The sequence below is a fragment of the Suricata suricatta genome, chromosome 15 (assembly GCF_006229205.1).
Source record: "Suricata suricatta isolate VVHF042 chromosome 15, meerkat_22Aug2017_6uvM2_HiC, whole genome shotgun sequence".
Classification (NCBI taxonomy): Eukaryota; Metazoa; Chordata; class Mammalia; order Carnivora; family Herpestidae; genus Suricata; species Suricata suricatta.
This window is the reverse complement of record NC_043714.1, coordinates 35,040,872-35,057,399: the sequence shown is the minus strand read 5'-3', so window position 1 is coordinate 35,057,399 and position 16,528 is coordinate 35,040,872. Positions and strand designations below refer to the sequence as shown.

General features: G+C 36.1%; 1 protein-coding gene across 2 annotated transcripts in view; it reads left to right on the top strand.

Annotated features, from left to right (window-relative positions):
- The first annotated feature begins 947 nt into the window (after positions 1–947).
- CALB1 (calbindin 1) overlaps positions 948–16,528 on the top strand; it is a 23,265-nt gene continuing 7,684 nt past the window's right edge. For both annotated transcript variants that reach the window (XM_029923509.1, XM_029923508.1), the window contains exons 1-5: positions 948–1,234; positions 1,756–1,832; positions 5,952–6,026; positions 14,465–14,548; positions 14,664–14,720. In XM_029923509.1, the coding sequence (XP_029779369.1) occupies positions 1,156–1,234; positions 1,756–1,832; positions 5,952–6,026; positions 14,465–14,548; positions 14,664–14,720 (372 nt within the window). In that variant the 5' untranslated portion in view covers positions 948–1,155. The remainder of the gene's footprint in view (positions 1,235–1,755; positions 1,833–5,951; positions 6,027–14,464; positions 14,549–14,663; positions 14,721–16,528) is intronic.

Here is a 16,528-nt window from a genome sequence, read left to right as displayed (position 1 = left end):
CTTTAGAAGTATTTATGTAAATAATAATTACCTAAATTTGTTATATAACATGTGTTCATTCAGTTAGGTATTTTTCCCCAACTCTAATAAGTCACTTCCAGTTCCTGAAAACCCCTCAACAAGGACTGCTTCACATAGGAAGAAGAAAAATATATGTTAATGCCTCTGCATAGGGCCTTGGCCAGGTCATTAACTCACCTAAGTATGAACTTGGACTAGATTCTTGGTTTCTTTAATAAACCATACTTTCTCAACAGTTTAATTTTTAGAACTTAAATCTATCATTTTCCAATTATAAGTCTACTTCAAGCTGAAAAATAAAACACATAACCCTATTTTATCATGTTGGCAAGTCTTGTTCATATAAACCATTGTAAGAAAAATTCCTATGTTGACTGTCCAGCAAAAAATTAGAGTGGCTGATATCAATAAATTAATCGTACACATTAATCAAAGTAATTTAATATTTGCAAAGCTTTCATTTGACTTTGTTTAAACAAATACTAAAATGTCTTGAAGAAATCTCTCTCCTTTCCTCTCTCTCTGTCTCTCGTATTCACACACACACACGCATCATTTATATGGTTGTATTTTTTATCAGCTTTCTTCTTGCATCGGAAAATCAAAACTCCTCTCTGTTATTTCACTGTAACATTCAGGAATAAGGATACTTTATGGATTAGGAGAATGTGGGGGCTAATGTGTCTGTTTTCAGCCTCCAGTCTCTGAGCTAAGGATCTCCCACCACCTGCTGCTTCCTACACTTCAAAACTCCTGCTCCAGCTAGCTTTTCAGGGAGGAGAGGAGAAAACTGGAAGGGAGGGGATGAAGGTTGGTGCGAGCAAGAGGCGGGAATGAGGAATGGGAGGCAGGAGAAGGCGTGGCCCAGCTCGGCCGTCAGGATAAATACTCAGAACTGGGTGCGGGGTGTAGAGAGAGAACTCCGGAGGAACGCCTGAGCCGAGCAGCACCGAGGACAGCTCCTGGCAGCGCCCACCCCAGTCTTCCTCCGCAGCCCAGATCTCTTTCACACACGCACCCTGAGGTTCTTGCTTACCCCATACTCGCACGGACACACACACACACACACACACACACACACACACACACACACATACACACACTCACACACGCAGACACACACTCGGCTGTACAATGGCAGAATCCCACCTGCAATCATCCCTGATCACAGCCTCACAGTTTTTCGAGATCTGGCTTCATTTCGACGCAGACGGTGATTATCTTCTCTCTTTTTAACTGTTTGAAGACCCCCTGTTCCTGCTCTTTTCTATCTTCCCTCTCCCCTGAGCCTCCTGATCCTATTATCCCTGTTTCTTTACTTCTTCTCCCACCTCCCTAATCTTGTCTTTCCGGCTGGCTGCCAAACCATCAACTTGAAAGTTTATATATTTTTTTGTTACCCCAGAACCTCAAACTTTTTTTCCTCTCCAAAAATGTCATTAATAGAAGGGGGAGAGGAGGGAAAGTGAGGGAGCGAGAAGAGATTGGGGGACATTGCACCCAAAGTTTTTATGGCTACACTTAACATCCCTATCATCCTCTTTTGCCCTTAGTGGGTCTAAACTTCGGCACTCTGAGAGGGCAGGGCTGCGCGTCTGTATTTTTTCAGGGTTAATCACTGTAGAGACAAGAGAGAGCCTTGCGGGTGGCCAGACAATAGCTGTCATGGAAATTGAAAGGGAATGAAACTCAGAATGAGATGTTTGATACCTGGGTGCCTCTTTGTCTTTGCAGGAAGTGGTTATCTGGAAGGAAAGGAGCTGCAGAACTTGATTCAGGAGCTCCAGCAGGCACGGAAGAAAGCTGGATTGGTAGGTTTAAGTTTGCAATGGAGGAAAAAGAACTTCAACCTTAAAAATATAAATATTCTAGAGTTTTCATAGTGAGCCACCAAGATAAAGTGGTTTCCAGGAAATGTAGACTGGGGGAATGTAGATTTATTGACTGAGAAAGGAGAGAAAAAGCACCTTTCCCAATTATGTAGGTAGGGGGAAAGACGAGATGAGGCGTAGGGGGGTGGGGGTGCTAAAGAGAGAAAGAAAGAAATCCCCTAAAGGAAAAAAAAACCTTATACTCTGAAATCAGAGCTTTAAAAATACAGATTCTATACTTGTACTTGCTTTAATAATGCTTAAAAGAAAAATGTGAGCTCTTTTAGCAGATCACCACCTCTTCGATTGAGTTCTACGAGGTAATTTTTAACTTGTCTTTAACTCCGTGAGAAGTGGGGGGTAGAAATACATTTCTGCCCCTTGGTGGTCAGGAAACAGATCTGCAGATTATGGATCTCTTGTTCTATTGCCACTTATTGTTGATGTGGTTGGACAGATAAGAAAATGTTCTGTCTTGACCTTTCTAACCAGGGGAAAGTTGGATAACTTGCAACATAATAATGAGCAAGAATTTAACAAGAAAGGTATTCATTTGTGTTGAAAGGGAGAAACGCAAAAGTCAGAGATGTAAAAAGTAAACAATTTTAAGAATTCCGTGTATTTTAAAAAAGCAAAGTTATACTCCAATAAGAAACAATTAATGAGGTCTTGAAAACAAGCTTTATCTGTTTTTTAAGCCATTAGGTAATTAAGTAAAATGACAGTTCTTACTAATTATGAATGATTCCTTTGGGTATAAATTTACCTGTTAAAAAAAGATGTTGTCAGCATAAAAATAAAATATACCCAGCTTTACAACATAGAGGAAATGATTATACAGAGGAAAATAGGATAAGAATTTTACTAATGTACTGAGGTTTATGTAAGACATTTCCAAAACTTGTGTTGGATTTGGGCTAGTTAGATGTTAATGACTTTGGTTTTGAACTACTGGTTAGAAAGAGATTTTACATTACAGATTATATACATCTTTTATGTCTTTAGAGGTGTATGTGATTCTTTAGCAGATCAACTTAAGCATTGAAATTTATATGCTTATTTATATATATTATAAATACATAAATGGCTAATGGAACTGACTTTTTTTCTATCCAAATTGAAAACTATGCTATATACAGCTCTATACAACATATTCAAAACATATTTAGAAGACTCTAAAATGTATTATAATGTATTTCAGATCAATTGCTAAAACATGGACCAAATTAACACTCTGGGAATTGCTTTACTCAGATTTAATATTATATGAACCTGAAAGTATAATAGAATGGGACCAAATAAAATAAAAAATGTTTTATATACTCCCCTCCACACTCTCCCCTCATTATATATTACCATATATAGGTTCATGCAATATTACCATACCTCTATATATCTTTGAATAATAAAGCAAAAACAATTCCTTCTCTCATTTAAAAATATATATTTAAGATATCTGGTTGGAAAAATGTTACTTGCCATAAAATTATGAATTAAAACATTGTAAGATCCTTCCAGAAGCCAAATGATTATATTTTAATTTCTCTATATATAATTTTGATATCATGAATAGTTTTTAATGTAGAAATTCAAATATTAAGAAACTGTAGTTTTTCAGATTTTTCTTTTCCTCTTCCCATTTTTATTTGCACTTTTTTTTTGACAAACAAATGGCTTCATGCTGACGTTCTAAAGATTTTAAAGTTTTTTCTATTGCCTAGCCTCCAATTTTAGAACATTGGAAATGCTATTTATTAGATATTAATCCGAATATAACAGACTTGAGCACAGGTATGAGATTGTATCAAGTTGCTTAATATTTTGATTATTGGATATTTTTCTGGGTTATATATATAGGCTTTAGATAGTTAAAATCTAAATTGAGATCTGGGTTGAGAAGTTCATGTACTAGATAAATATTTCACTATACTACTGACCCCATTGTAGTAAACCTTTTACATAGTTCTTCTCTTTTTTTAGGACATAAAGACCAACCTTAAAAATCAGGATTCTTTTTATTTCTGGCCACAAGATAACAAATTTCATTGTATTAATAGAAATATTGTTTGGCTTGTCAGATTAATAATGCAAAACTTTAAAAATTTCACTAATATTAACTATAAGTGAATATAATAATGTGAAATTTTAAAAATTTCACTAATATTAACTATAAGTGAATATAAGTGTTTAATGAAATAAAACAACCCAAGATATGTTTAAAACTACCCTTTTATACTAAATACAGTATTTAGTCTGTAAATTTGCATTAATTTTTATAAAGCTTTTTTTTATTGTCATTGTCATTACATTTTGCACTGTTTAAAACATAGATTTTTGACATAATGACAACCCAAGCAGCTCACAAACTAAATGTAAAGTCTGCTAATTGGGACACCTGGTGGCTCAATTGATTAAGTGTCCAACTTTAGCTCAGGTCATGATCTCATGGTTTGTGGGTTTGAGCCCTGCATGGAGCTCTGTGCTGACAGCTCAGAGCCTGGAGCCTGCTTTGGATTCTGTGTCTCCCTCTTTCTCTGTCCCTTCCATACTCACACTGTCTCTCTCTCAAAAACAAATAAACATTAAAAAAAAAAAGTCTGGTAGGTAAACTAGTGGTAGTATTCAATTTTAAGATTCAAAATCAAATGCTTTGGTTTTTTGCTTAAGAAAACATAACTGATAGTCCCACTGTTGCCAAGAGGTAAATGCTTTTATTTTCTTACAGCCGTTGCTGTAATAAAATTTAGTAAATGCAAATTATAGTTAATCCATAGAAGAGTTTTGTTTTAAAGACTACACTATAGTTACATTGCTTGATTACTATTTGCTATCTCAGTTCTACTAAAGATACTCACTTTAATTCAAAAAGGATTCTATAACAACTAATAGTAATGATATTTAGCCTCAATATAACTCTTAAACTACATTAACCTATCTATCCCTAAAGCAAACTCATGTGATAGATAATACCACCATTTTGTTAATTATAACAAAAACTGAGACCTTAGTATACTTTCCCAAGGACATAGAATAGGACATTAGTAAAGGTTGACCTATTTTAAACAGGCTTCAGTTAATGCAATGGGGCTGTTTAAAATGGGCTATGTTGGAGACCCAAGGGTATAAATCCAACTTCCTGAATACTAGTTCTATATTCAGATCACTAGTTTACAGTTCATGGCCCTCTAATCTGTCAATATGCGAAGAGATTGTGTAAGCAGTAGAACAGATTTGGAAAAAAATAATTCAAATGAGATCCAAACATTCACTTTGTCACTCTTAAACATGTCTTCCTATACTAAATACATGGGAGAGAAAATATCTCAGAAAAAAAAATGAAAACAAGGAAACCCTGGAAAATGTTCCCTAAGTTCTTCTTGGAGGCAAAGATCCTAAACATATAACTAATTATTTATAATAAGGTCATCAATATTGCCTCTAATGAAAGTATAAATTGGTCAAGTCATTTTTTTATCTGACTTATTTTTTGAATTTAATTCTTGCAATCTATTTAATCAATAAATGCCACTTCTGTGTTGGAAACACAGAAGATACTGGAAAAACTGAAGAGTGACAATGTGAGTCACTCTTCAACATTCACATTTTTTGCTTATCTAAGCTGGAAATAACTATTATTACTTTCCATGGATAAAACATGTTGAAATAAGGGAAATGTTATAGGGCAATTAGTTGCAGCAATATAAAAGAAACTTTCTTGAAGCAAGCAATGTTTAAAGTACACTAACAGACATCATTATATTTGAATTCACCAACAGTTATGAATCAGTCTGACTATATTTTCAAAGTATAGCATATTCTCAAAGCTAGTAGTAGAAGATAACTCAGTGACTGAATCAGAATGAGCATCATAACCCTTTCATTTGAAACCAGTAAATACTGTGTACCAGTTATGTCTTTAATTTTCATGAGAATAGTTAAATGGCATGCATAATTCTAAATGGTTTCAATTCCAGTTTTTCTTTGCATACATCATTACATCACAAGCATAATTGGTATTTTATTTAAATAAATTTCTTACCTACTTTTATATAATTTTAGGAGTTGTCACCGGAGATGAAAAGCTTTGTGGATCAGTATGGGCAGAGAGAGGATGGAAAAATTGGAATTGTAGAGGTAAGGAACTTATGCATGTTTCTGATCTACTTTTAATAAGTGAGCTTCATTTTGCAGTTGTAACCAACTCAAACACAATGTGGCAAAACCAATTTGGAGAGGATTATTTTGCCAAACTAATGTGTTATTTCCTGTTCAAAACTATAAAATCAAAAATGCTCAGAAATGTAGGGCGCCTGGGTGCCTCAATCAATTAAGTGTCTGACTCTTGATTTTGGCTCATGATCTCACAGTTGTGGTATCAAGCGCCACACTCAGCATGGAGCAGGTTTCAGACTCTCTCTGTCTCTCTGTCTCTCTCTCTCTCTCTCTCTCTCTCTCTCTCTCTTTCTCTCTCTCTCTCTCATGTTTTCTCTATAAAAATTAAAAAATTAAATTTTCAGAAATGAAAGAGAACCTAGCTAGAGGTTGCCTAATCCAGAGCCTAAATTTAATACATTATGAAACTAAGACATGGAGAGGTGAAATGATTTGCCTTTGGTCTTGCCTATTTGCTGTCATAGATACAGTTAGAAGCCCAGGTCCCAGACTTCAGGATGAGTGCCTATCCCATTGTATTACCCTGCCTCACTTGGATAAAACACCAAGTACACTGTTTAATGGTATTTCTTATTTAATAGTGTAGAATTTTCTATTAAAATATGAAGAGTTATATTTGCAATCCCTATGATGATTGCAAAAAACTGCATCTTGGTTCCTGAAATTCCATTTTAGATTGGCAATTGACCTTCGCAAAAACACAAGAACTAAACTAAAGTTAGTATTTTATGATGTGTTATAAGTGAAGATTTCTCTTGAGTCTCTAAAAGTACAGCTGTGGGTGTTAAATCTTATCTTCTGACCATGACTATTTCTGAGGGGAACAAATCTTTTTATGAATCAGGGAAACAAAACTTTGATTATGCCTCAATTCTTCAGCATTCTCAGATTTGTGCAAGAGCTGTTGCTTCACTTACTTGTACTTTTTGAAGCTTTGGTGTCTCAGCTACTTTATCTCTGCAACCTCTTAGAGAAATTGCGTGGACAGTTTTGTCGGGAAAAATTAATAAGGTCATATTTTAAAATATGGCATCTCAAAGGTATAATATTATTATAATATTCTTAGTGGATTTGGTTGTGATGTACTTTAACTGTCAACAATATGTAGTCATAATTTACCTTTGATTCAAAGAATTAACCTGGTTTTCAAATAATTGATCATACAGGACACCTGTCATGGCAATGTGAAATACTTATTTTTAAGTAGCCACTACAAACAGAGTTAAGGAAGGACATACTATTATTATCTTTGTAATTAAAATACTTCCCTGGAGTATACACTTTCCCCTTTGCCTATGTGTAACTCATTACTATATAAATTAACAGTACTGGGACTTACAGATTGACATGGAGGCCAACTCATCAAGATATGAAATCATTGAGGACAAGAAAATAACATTTAAATGAACATAAATGAGATGAAGTAAACCTATTCAAAACTCGTTGGAAAATCTAAAATCAGTGAAATTATAGATGTGGCTATTTCAAAGTTTGGCATACTTTATAATTCTAGTAGAGGAAAGACCATCATCTTATATTTAACATATTTCACCTTGAAGGACTCCACTGGTCTCAGGTACTTATTTTATTTAATTTTTCCAGTTATAGTAGACTAAACAGTATTCTAAAAAGGCATGGATCCAATTCACATGCATTTTACACTTTTTAAAGGACTAGATGAATCTGTTTTAAATCCAGGTTTTACTATTTATGATACAATCACTTAAGAATTATAATTTGAAGTCCTATTTGAATGAGAGGCTGAGGGTCACTAGCAGATGCATTGTCCTGGAGGTATGAGGAAAGAAATTTTTTCTAGAAGTTTGAGATAAGAAACTATTATAAAAAGGAAAAGTTGTATGTGTGGAAAAAGATAGTTAACAGAAGAGGATGAAGAAGTTAAGGAAGGCTGAAATGAAGAATTGAGGACTTTTATAGCAGTCACAATAAGAAACTTTACATTAGTATGACAATATGTAATTTCTAAACAAATATATTCTCTCATTTGGTCCTCATAAGAAAATTAAGTAAGCCTAAATAAAATATGAGGATCTACTGTTGTATTTGGGGAACCTGAGACTTCAATAGAATTTGACTAATGTTAAGGAAAAAGCAAGAAATAAACAGGGAATGGCCAGAACCCAGCCATGTTCTTCTAAACTACTCAGCCCTCTTTTTTAAATTAAGAAATGATCTGTGCATTTTCTGCATTAAAAGAAAATAGTTTCAATTTTCAGTAGGTTGCTTGCTTATGGAAAGGCTTTATGTTTAGCTCAATTGAACAGGATACATGAAGTACAGAGAAGTTATCAGGCCAAAGCACTTGAAACATGATTTGGGCAAAACTTTCAGATCAGCTGAAGCAGAATAAGTGTAAGGGGAGAGAAACTTTCTAATAAATTCTTATATACCTCACTTAACTATTCCAGGACACAGAATTTTTGGCTGAATAGGACTCCTGGAAATAACTAACCAAAAACCCTCCTTTTAAGGATGAAGAAACTGAAATCCAGAAAGGTTAAATTATGTGCCCATAATTTAAGGTCCTCCTGGCAGGAAGGGACAACCCCTGTGGACTGGCCTAGACAGGACTCTGATTCCAGAATTCTTTTCATTAATCTCAGTTATCGGCCTTGGTGCAAGAGAAGGGGCAGAGTGGTAATTAATTGAAAAGAAGAGAATTAAAGAATGCAGAACAGAAAGAGTACTCACTGCAGGAGTTCACAGGCATGTTGATTTGGTCTAGGGTGGGTAAGTAGGAGTGAAGAGAGTAAAGAGAAATTCTGAAAATCTTTGGAAAAAAGAAATTGAAAGTTAGAGATTACTTGTAGAAAACAGGGATAGGAAGAGTAGGGAGTGCCCCAATTTATAACACATCCTCTAGCGTCACTAGCAAGTTATACAAAATGAAGTTTACCTTTTTTTTTCAACTTGACATATATCACTTACAAAGAAATCCGATATATTAATATGGGACACAAATACACAAACCCTAGCCAGGAATGAGAAATCCCATGTTTTTCAAAATTTGTAATAATCTACCTACTCATATCAAAATACTGTAACTTTGGTGTTCGAAGGGAAATGAGAGTAGATTTGCCTATATATTTAATAGGTGTATTCATAGGATCATCAAAATCTAATCAAGGTAAGCGAAATGATATTCATGTGGTAGTCTGCTTTCCTTTGGAAATGGGCTAAAGTGATTCGGCTTTAACTGAATATGTTGCTCAAAAGATCAGAAAATATGGTGATTAATTTTCGAAGTTCCATCCTGAAGTTCACTGACCTTGCCAACAACATGCTTTTCCTATCTAGAAATATGTAAAGTGAAGGGTAATATATAGATATCGTTCTTCTGAACTTTTAAATTTCAGGTCATTAAACAGATTTTTAAAATTCACACAAATATAAAGAGATTGTTAATACAAACTGAAAACAGGAGCACTGAAATCCTGAGAAAATTTAACAAATACCATGACAGTCAAAAAATGTTCTAAATTTATTCAGATTAATAGCTCAATTGCAGAGAAGCCTTATTAAAATAATCCAAAAGGAAGGCTGGATGATTCAGCAGATAATGTGAGCACCAAAGAAGAAATTTCTAGTAAGTGTAGATATTTCCCTTAGATGGATATCAAATCTGTAAGCTTTTCACCTGATCCCTTGGGCAACATGCGAGAATCTACCATCCTCTCCAGTTTTATTCTATCTATTTGTCCAGGTCAGTACATCTACTGAAAAAAATAGATCTAAAAGCTATTTTAATCCTAAAACTGTAACAACCCTCCCAGGGAAGCAGACACTTCTGCAGACTTTCCCTCTTTTCTTCCACAGTGGGATTTGAGGCTATGAGTTTAGCTCTAGCAAATGTAATTTTTCATGGCAGACTACTTTTCCACCTCAGAATTTGAGGAAATGATGGACAATGAAATCAGATTAAAAACTTCCTTCTGGATACATGTTCTTAAATTATTAGGAAAACATTTTTGATTGAAGATTTTAATGGAGGGTGATGGAGGTTATAGATGAGGGCCTAAAAAGTCAAGAAAGTCAAACTATTTGATTTCAAACCTGGCTCAAACTGTAAACGGTCTGAGAGCAGATCACTTATCCACTCTGCTTCTGTTTCTTTGTAAAGAGGGATGGTATAGGAGGATCAACATCAAATGTGAGAAAGTGTGTCAAAGAAATAGATCAATTCTGGCACACTGTAAAAGCTCAATAATAGATTTGCTATAATTATTTTTTTAAAAAACTGAAAATCTACACCATTCCTCTGAATGCCAAGCCTTTTCCCCACTTCTTATATAACTTTTCATATTCAAATTGTTAAACTCGACTAGTCTTAAATTTTTATGAGATTATTTACCTTCAAATTTCCTGGAATCACTTAATTGCCTACTTCTCTGGTTCCCAAATGAAAGAAGTGGATGCTTTGTTAATATGTGCTGAAGGAGGTTAACGTGTACCATGAATGTCTTTAAGAGTTAAGAATTATGCCTCATATGTGCTTTGACTTACTCGGCTCAAGCATTTATGCTTCTAGTGAAAATTGCCCTTCGTGTGTATTCTCCTTGCACCTAACACCTACCTTTAGCACTATATCTCCTTTTATGAAGTTGTGGGGGAAACATTTAAAATGATCTGCCTCTCTATAAAGTTCTTACCAGCAGTTACTCTGAATCCTCAGCATCCAGTGCAGTGCCTATTAGGTTCTGAATCACAGCCACATGAGCTAGAGCAAGGAATTTCAACCTACTCCCAAACATAAGACAAGGGTTCTACATTATGCTTAGGAATAAAAGAAAGATGTAAAAATCCCTGTGACATGTTCAGTTCTCTGCGAAGCAGATCTAAGTTGAAATTAGCAATTTAAGGAAGTTTATTTGGAAATGCTCTTGGGACGATACCTGTTCAAGGGAAATTAAAAAAAAAAAAAACAGTACTGGGCAGAGAGAGACTGGGGCTGTGATACAGTCTCAACAGAGGCTTCAGCTGATGTGACAGTGAGTTCTAAAGTTTGGATGACCCTTCCCAGATGTCCCAAATTGTGTGACAGGGCTGTGGGGTTTTGTTTTGTTTTGTTTTTTTATCTCCATATGGATCAGTCATAAGACAATCTCCTTGGGAAGGCAGTTCTCTTCAGCCTAGATTATCCCCCAAAGCACCCCCAAAGGTTCTCCCAAAGTAACACTCTCACCATCTAAAGGGAGCCCTGGGTGGAATATCACAGTATCCATTCCAATCTCTATCCACAATTCAGTAATAAGTTATTTGAATTATCTCTAAAGGAAATTTCTATTTATTCACAGCCTTTGCTGACAGTAAACCATAGTCAATGGCCTTCATTCATAGGTTCAGTACGATATTTACTGAAATGTTTGCAGGTTCTGGGGGGAAAAACAGTAAATAAGACAGAGACACTATCCTCATAATAGTCTGCATATATCTAGGGGAGACAGACATACAACCTTTTCTTTCCCAACTCTCAGTGACAAGTAACCTGTTGTCACAACTGAAGCTCTGAGGGTTTCTGGACTGTCTGCCTTCTATTCATTCCCTTGCTATTATCCTTTGCTTTCTTTCCCAACCCATAGCAAAGTTTGGGGAGTTCATAAAAAAGCAGGCAGGCAGCTCAAAGATTAAGAAATTTCCAAAACCTTGGAACAGGCAGTACTGAATGCTTCCATGGACCACAGTGACTTAGCAAATCTGAGAATAAAGCAGCCTTACTTGACACCTTTAGTAAAAGACCTCTCATACTTTGTAGATATGCTCATAGACACCAGAGCTGGAGAGCTACTGCACCCAGCTCTGAATTTGAACACTTATTCCAAATGCATTGATGGAAGCATCAATAACAGGACCATTACATTACAAAACACACGTTAAAAAGATGATTTGTTTGTGTTCACTATAGCTATATCCTATTCACACATATTCATGGTGTTTCTTTTATAAATTTTTTAATATTTATTTTTGAGAGAGAGAGAGTACAAGTGGGGGAGGGACAGAGAGAGAGGGTGAGAGAGAGAGAGAGGGAGACACAGAATCTGAAACAGGCTCCAGTCTCTGAGCTGTCAGCTCAAACTCATGCACCATGAGATCATGACCTGAGCCGAAGTCGGACTCTCAACTGACCGAGCTACTCAGGTGCCCCTCATTGCCATCTCTTTTAGTGGCTGGCTTGTCTTATTATAATCTTTTACATGTTTAAGACTCCTTTTTAATGTCTATAAAATAATTTGGCTCTATATTCAAAATTAACAGTTCAAATTAATAGATTGAATATGTCACATGTAATTATAATCTGTATTTTTTTAATAATGAAACCAAGTAGGACCAAAATAGCATGGGAAAAGACACATACATTTATACTAGATATGGAGAACAATTTTTACCATCTCTATATTTGACATTCTAGAGACCTCTAAACTTAATGCAAGTTATATGAACTTTAATTTTTGAAACAAAGATGGTTAAAATGTTCCCTTATTTTACATTTAGTAATCGATGACTAGTTCATTCTTTTATTTTTTTCCATGTTCATGAGTTTGGAGGATTTTCATAAGTATAATTTTTTTCAGAAAAAATTTTTATTAAAAATACAAGCAATATAGAAAATTGCAATGAAGACGTAAAAACTAATACTATAAATCATGTTAAGTAGGTATTTTTAATGAAGTGAAATTATCAACCAACCCACAGGCATTTACGTCAGGCATACAACATGCTGAGCACAGTTTATAAGATGCTGGGCATTCAGGAGATGAAGACAAACAATGGTCTTTTCCCTCCTGAAATGGATGGTCCAACAACTTACAAAGCAGTATTGACAAGTTATACACCAATCAATAAAAGAATTGGCATTAGCTATTTCCTATCTCCTAAATGAATGCTTATGTTAATATACAAGTAAACTAGTGACCTTTGCTCCAAAATAAGACAATGTTTTCTGACTGAGTCAGATTAACATTCCAGTGAGCTATTTGGCCCTGTTCCTTAGTTTCATCTATATACATAGTGTCTATAAACTGAATGGATCTAGTTTGAGGTACCATTTTAAAGATCTAAAAACAAGTTAAAGGACATACTATATGGGCATAAAAAAGCAGAGATTGCTTGCATATAAGTTGAAATGATACATTTTATATTAAGTTTTATTTTTTAATATACCTCAGTGGGTGAAAATTTTTAAAGGAAGGGGTTGGGGAGATAGTCTTTCCTATAATTTGGTAGAAATTTTGGAACTTATACTGAACTTCAGTTGATCCATTCCACAGGTTCCTGGTCTAAAATCCAGGGTTGAGGCTCCATGCCTGAATTTCAAAGGATTCATCAACTTCTAGAAATTAGGTGAAATACAGTATGTGTAGGTTCATTCTTTAATGGTGAAGATGTACTGATTCTACAAGTTCTCAAAGTCATTTTGAATCCAGTACATTTAAGGACATCAGTTTCTACTTCGACTCATTCTAGTCACGAGAGTCCTGAGTTCCAGAGGTGGCTGAGGGAGTTGCTGGGGACCACAGCTAATTAGCAGCAGAGCCAGGAATAGAACCCATGCCTGCAGTGAGGCCATCAATCCAGCTCCCACCCTCCCTGCACGTAATAGATAGATTACATTCATCCTAAAATGGGATCTGGAGCCGTGTTATCTCTTAAAAAAAAAAAAAAAAAAAAGGAGGGGAGTGAGAGAACTGAAGTTATGAAGTGAGATCTAAGGAGACAGGTCATAGTGTCGAAATGGAGATCATAAACCCAGGCCCTGGATTCCAACAGTGGACATCCTCTTGGCTGAAACCAACAGTTTATGAACAGATTTTCCCTATTGCTGTTCAATTTTCCCTGTTCATCTTGAGTTGTCTTCCCGCCTTTCTTTCCACTGCCTTACAAGTATCTTCAGTTTATCTTCCTTGCATCTCCTCAGAACCAGAAATGCATTGCTTGCCTTCCTTCCCTTCCACTACATTCACAGTTCTCACAGTTTCTTTCCTTCCACATGGCACGTATGTCCCCACGTTGGCACATATGTACACCACATTGTATGCCCCCTGACAGGAGCAAGACTGCTCTGTGGCACAGAAGAGGTGAAGGCTGCATTGAATCTGCTCAGATAAGGGATGAGCAGAGGAGCAGTGGTCCAGGCAGTCCTATCCGGGCTTCCTAGGTGCACACAGACCAGACAGCCAGCCATGCAAGGCCACCCAAGCATTGGGAAAGACACTGGCTCTCTGTAGGAACAAAGTATCCTCAAGGAAAGGTCGTTCCTAATGTTTTTCCTCTCCTAGCTTTCTGAGAAATAAAACTGCCTTTAATAAGTTTGTTCCAGAAAAACTAAGCAGGAAGTAATGACAGAGGCTTGCTTTCCTTACAACTTTTCACAACTTTTTCAGTTGGCTCATGTGTTACCAACAGAAGAGAACTTCCTGCTGCTCTTCCGATGCCAGCAGCTGAAGTCCTGTGAGGAATTCATGAAGGTAAAACAGAGCTCTGTCAGGGAGTGACGTCTTCAGAAAGCTACTTAATGTAGGAAAATTGGTGGCTTTTTTTTTTTTAATGTGCTTGGTTTTCCTTATCCCAAACTCCTTACAGACATGGAGAAAATATGATACTGATCACAGTGGCTTCATAGAAACGGAGGAGCTTAAGGTAAGCAAATAAAAATGTGTGCTAAGTTTTCTTTTTCCTTTTAAATACAGTTATGAACTCTGTAACATTTTCAAAAGCCTCCCACAAAAGCAGCTAACATTGAGCAATGGCATACTTTCACCCACTCTTCCAAACTGCTAATCAAGTACCAGATTAAAAAGAGACTTCAAGGACTTCTTCAGATTCTAGTCAACAATGCAAAAAAATTAGCATTTCCTGTGGTATAAACAAATTGTTATATTAGATAGACAGATATAATGGTATATTAAGCCAAATAAGATACTTGTTTTCATTGAAATTTGCCATTTTATTTTATAAGTGAAACAACTAATATAAATAGGTTTCTCTCTCAAGAGAAAGCCAGAGAAATAGTGATTGGACACCTACTATATGTTATGCACATTACTTTATCTAATCTTCAAGTGAGTTCTGAGGTTAGTACGATGCTCGTGAGGAAAGAGATAAAGAGAAGTTTAGTAATGTAGTAAGGCGACACAGAAAGAAGACAGAGGGCTGCGATGTTTAGACCCAGACTTCTCTGCCTCCAAGTTCTCTAGACCTTCTATTCCACTGTCTGCCTCTCGACAAGAACAAGAAAGTCCTCGCCTGATCCAGCTTCCGAAAAGTTGCAACTTTGAAAGTGAATTTAAGAATATATATCTCACAAATGTACAGAGGGGCTGGTGGGGGAGGAAGAGGATACAAAACAGAAGGCAAAGAGATCTAAAAATCAAGTTATTCTGTGATTTTTCATCTTTTAAACATAGTATAATACCTTCCTCTCAGATTTATCATGAAGCTCAGGTAAAATTTTGTGCATGAAAGATTTTGTAACATTCACAAGGCACAATAAATTATACTATTCATGAATTCAGTAATTTACTAGTCTTTCAGAAGTATGGCAACATCTTTCTCTCATTTCCTTAAGTCGACCCTAAGACTTCTCAGTCCAGAAGACCCTATTTTGTCTATCTTTGGGAAATAGAATAACTGAAAGGGAGGCAAATTAATACGTACCAAGTACCTGTGTGGTGCTCAACACTTTGCGGCTGGTATAGTGCTAGGCGCTTGAAATGAACTTTATCATTTAATCCTCACAGAAAACGTGCAAGACAGGTATTATCATCCCCACCATACAGAGAAGCTGAAATTTACAAAGATTAGATAATTTTTCAAAGTTACCTAGCTGCTTATGAAAAGAATCTATGATCTGATAATCTAGCAATGTTTTTCCCCCACGACGTCACGTGCCTCCAAGCTTCGGTCATCAAGAGCTACTTCTCCTGCTATCCTGTGTGGAGACAGGAATATCAAACACCATTTCCTCGTCATGGTATAACATGGCTTAAGTCACATACAGTTGTTTTTAAAGTGTTTCATTTTTGTTTATGCTAAGATGGGGGAGGGGCAGAGAGAAAGGGAGACAGAAAGAACTCCAAGCAGGCTCCACACGGACAGCACAGAGCCTGAAGTGGGGCTCCAACTCACAAACCCTGAGACCCTGACCTGAGCTGAAATCAAGAGTCAGACGCTTAGCTGACAGGGGCACTCAGGAGCCCCATTCACAAAGTTTGAGATGGAACTAGGATGTTTGCCCCACTATAAAATTGCTAAAGCAATTCCAAATGTTTGGAAATACAAACATTTTAAATATGAAAACAAGACACCCTCTTACACTGTTGGTGGCAATGTAAACTGGTGCAGCCGCTCTGGAAAACAGTGTGGAGGTTCCTCAAAAAACTATCGATAGAACTCCCTTATGACCCAGCAATAGCATTGCTAGGGATTTACCCAAGAGAGACAGAAAT